Source organism: Puntigrus tetrazona, chromosome 16 (assembly GCF_018831695.1).
Source record: "Puntigrus tetrazona isolate hp1 chromosome 16, ASM1883169v1, whole genome shotgun sequence".
Classification (NCBI taxonomy): Eukaryota; Metazoa; Chordata; class Actinopteri; order Cypriniformes; family Cyprinidae; genus Puntigrus; species Puntigrus tetrazona.
The window spans coordinates 18,690,972-18,694,843 of NC_056714.1; the positions used below are offsets into that span (position 1 = coordinate 18,690,972).

Consider the following 3,872-nt stretch of genomic DNA (forward strand, 5'->3'; position numbering starts at 1 on the left):
AAGAAGAAAATGTGTTTTTGTTATTGTTAATAATTATTTATTTTGTTAATATGAATGCAAATCTATACTGACTTATAAATGTTGCAAAATCATTTTTGCAATCTAATAATAATCAAAATTCAGTAAAGAAGAAGTAAAATCTTTTAGTGGAATGAAAAGGTTCCACTGAAGTTAAGATTTCTTCCTGCAATCAACATGGCGAAAAAGAACTTTTATTTTGAAGAGTAGATTTTTTTATGCATTTTCTTTTCAACGTAGGCTAAATTAAATAATAATAAATAATAAAAATCTGTGGGTTTCAGAGTTGCTGCGGACCTTTGTCTCAAAACACTGAGACATTTCTGAAGATACCTGCTTTTGTGTTACAGAAAGGAACAAAAAGCATTCTAATTATTTCTGATGGGGTTAACTATGCGTTTAAAGTCACAAACACGAACATCTTCTGGCTAAGAGCGAGCAGCCTCTGGAAGATAGGACCGTCTCTCTCCTATTATTATTTGATTTTGACTCGGGACGTGTTCCAAGGCAATACAAATCGTGAAGCGAAGGATTACGAACCATTTCTTCTGTTTCCAAAACACACAGGCTAAATCAAAGAAGGAGCGGAAGGCAGATCCGCAATGCCCAGCGCCGCGTAAGCTCTGGCTCAGTCCCGGGGCAATCGTCCCTAATGAAAACTCCAAAACCGAGCTCTCCGAAAAAAAACACCTGACAGCTCACAGACAGGCCGGGCTCTGCCCCGCGACTCACAATGGCTCTCTGTTATACTCCCAGTCTGTATGCAGGCCCACAGCCTGGCCACCGGCACAAAACCGTCGACACCCACGGAATAAAGTTCCCATTACTTCACAGCAGAATCCATCACTATATTTTTTAAGGAGGACCGTTTTAACCGCTCGGCCCTGCTGGGACTCCACCCACCTCGGGAGCGGGGCCGCTGTCATAATGTTTGGATGGGCCAGCTGCTCCCACCGTCGCAGCAAATTGCATCTAAATGCGACCCTTCGGAGAAAGCGTAGCTCTGTTTACCGACGCGATTCTCGTGCAAACAATTCCTGTCCTCCAGACAGTTCGCTTATGGATGGCACTGATGTTTTTAAGTGGATGAGTGGACTTAGTTTTCTCCAGAGCTGCGGGATCGTAGCCAAAACACGCGGGGAAATAACATAAGAAATCCTTTGGAAGAGAAATGGGGCAAGATGCCTCTGTTGTAAATTAGGGATAAACTTTCCCGTGCAGTGTGTGTAGGCAGGGGCCTTGCTGGCCCCGTCTCCCGAGGCCATGCACCTGGGCTTCATCTCTCTAAGTCTGGGGCCGAGAGCGTTCGGGGGGGGGGGGATGCTCTGGACGGGACGCTCGCTCAAATTCATAATCGTCGCTGCTCTGCCAAACCAAATGCGTCCAGTAAAAGTCAAGCAGGTGGAGCGAGACAGGAGGAGCCCTCCCTGCGAAAGCCTCCGAGTGGAATAAAAGCGAACGTAATGCGCAAACTATTAAAAAGCACGTTATAAAATATTGCTGTAAACTTGATCTCGGTGTGGTTTGAGCGACTGTGCCACGGCGTGGCTAAAAACAATGACAGCAGCCATGTGGAAGAAACTAGGCTCCATTTCTTGCATGGATAGTCATGCATTAAACAGTCACAATTACTTCCAAACGTTTTACTGTTGTGGTACCATTATTACAAGCGTTTCTAAATAGTTTGGGTACGATTTATTGGTCAGTTGCTCGGCACCTCATAAATAGTCATAAACAAAATATAAACACTGCTCTAAAACGTCTTTGCATTGATTTTTGATGAAATTTCGATTTGAAGTCATTAATGCATTCTGTCATGAGACAAAGTCAGGCCATTGCAACTAATACGAGATTAGTTATTGCATTATTTATTTGTGTCGTAGGTACACGAGCTGATCCTGGAACACGGTTCTTTCAAAAAGACAAATTCGTACCTTATTTAACCCTAAAAGGTACTTCGTTTTTACAACTTGGTCTCGTAATAATATGTACCTCGGTGCACTTTTTGTACAACATCGCATTTACGTGCCTTACTGTACGTTTAACCGCAGTTTCAAAGAGAAATGTCCACTGAGTGGCGCTAAAGAAAGGTTCAATACGCAAACCCTGGAACATTTTTATGACGTGGTATGTATTGTGGCGGTTCAGAACTAAAATATATACATGGGCTGTTGCTAAAAGTTAATGCTCTATAATGTTTGGAAATATGCCAAATATACCAAATTCTACCCGATAGTGTCAAAAATTGATATAAAAGCGCATTTGTTGATGCAAGCGTGTCATTTCAGCTTCTTTTAACACAGATTCGTGGAAGAGTAGTCACGCAGGATTGAACCGGAGCTCCTCGTCTCTCAAGAACATCTCTGTACTCTGTGATCTACCGAACAAACCTACCGTCTGAAAACACGTAGATATGAAGCTGGACGTGTGTGATCATAACGCTCAAACATCCCAGCCTATTCTTTTTGGCATTAAATGATGCTGCGAAAATGTTAATAACCGAAAATCCAAAATAGCAGAGATATGTACTTGTTGGTACGTATTTCATGTCACGCTAAAAAGTGCACAAACGTACATTAATGCCATGAAACCGAGTAGACTTGGTACACTCTCATGAAATAAGACTCAAAAGCAGTTTCTGGAACAGCACATCTTCAAAAGGTACACCTTTATACCTTATTTATGCCCAAACAGTTGAATTTTAATAATCCCCACAAGGTACATTTTACGTATCGCTGTCTAAATGATGCATATAGCAGCTACAGTTCAGTGAAAGTTTTTTTTTTTTCTTCAGAAAGTCATAAATCATAAAGCGAGGCATAGAAAAGCAGTACGTCACACATCCGAAGGTGCAAACAGAGAAAGAGCCAAATTAGCCAATGCCAAGCTAATACAAAGAGGCGGTGGACTTACTTTCCCTGAGGTAATTGAGATGTGAGAGCAGGACCTCCGTGTTGTAGACGCTGGTAAGTCTCAGGAAGTCTTCTTTGCTCATCTTGCAAAGTTCTTTTCCATCTGTGTTGTGGAACATGGCCGTGTCGATCTCCTGAAGACCATACTCTTTAATGGCCCAGTCTAACCATTGCCGCACATGGTCTGGAGACCAGAGAGAAGGGTCTGAAATGCCAATAAAGTCATAGATTAACTGGAGACTTAAGGATTAGATTACGAGCAGTTATCATTGCTTTATATCACCTCTTTAAAGGACCAAAGCAGTGAGCAGATCCAAAAGTAATGGATGTCACGCTTTATTATTATTTTCAATAGTATCTTTTTTCTCCAGCAATTTTCGTTAAGTTCAGAACGCCAAGACCTTGTGGAAGTTCAAGAAAAAGTTCAAGAAAAAACAACAATGCGTGTTTACTGCTGGCTTTTTATCTTTCTAAACATGATGTTTACAGTTCATTGTAGCGCTGCTTACACCTTAAAGAGACACATCCTGTGGAAACCTGCTGTTGGCAGCCATTGACTTCTACAGCACAAAAAAACAATACTGGCTAGCATCAACATTCTGCAAAATGTCTTTTTTCACATCCAACAGCGGGAATTCATACAGGTTTTGAACAATCTGAATGTGACTAAATAAAGACAGATTTCAATTGGTTGGTTTATTTTCCAAACAATTAATCCCTTTAAATAGAACCGAGCCTTCGATATTTAAATTACATATAGTTTAAAATTTGATGTTAAAATATTTTGTTTTGTAATAGATTTGTTGTGAATAAAACAGGTTGTTTTGAATATGTTTTAAAAGAAAATTCAGTTTCAGCCTGTCTACTACAACATTTCGTGTTTAATTAAATTAAATATTGTCTTATTTTATTTATTTATAGTAATAACTCATTAAATGTATA

General features: G+C 40.3%; 1 protein-coding gene across 1 annotated transcript in view; it reads right to left on the bottom strand.

Annotated features, from left to right (window-relative positions):
- LOC122360940 (Friend leukemia integration 1 transcription factor-like) overlaps window positions 1-3,872 on the bottom strand; it is a 13,835-nt gene that overhangs the window by 6,399 nt on the left and 3,564 nt on the right. The window contains exon 4 of the mRNA XM_043261779.1: window positions 2,932-3,135. Coding sequence (XP_043117714.1) covers window positions 2,932-3,135 — 204 coding nt within the window. The remainder of the gene's footprint in view (window positions 1-2,931; window positions 3,136-3,872) is intronic.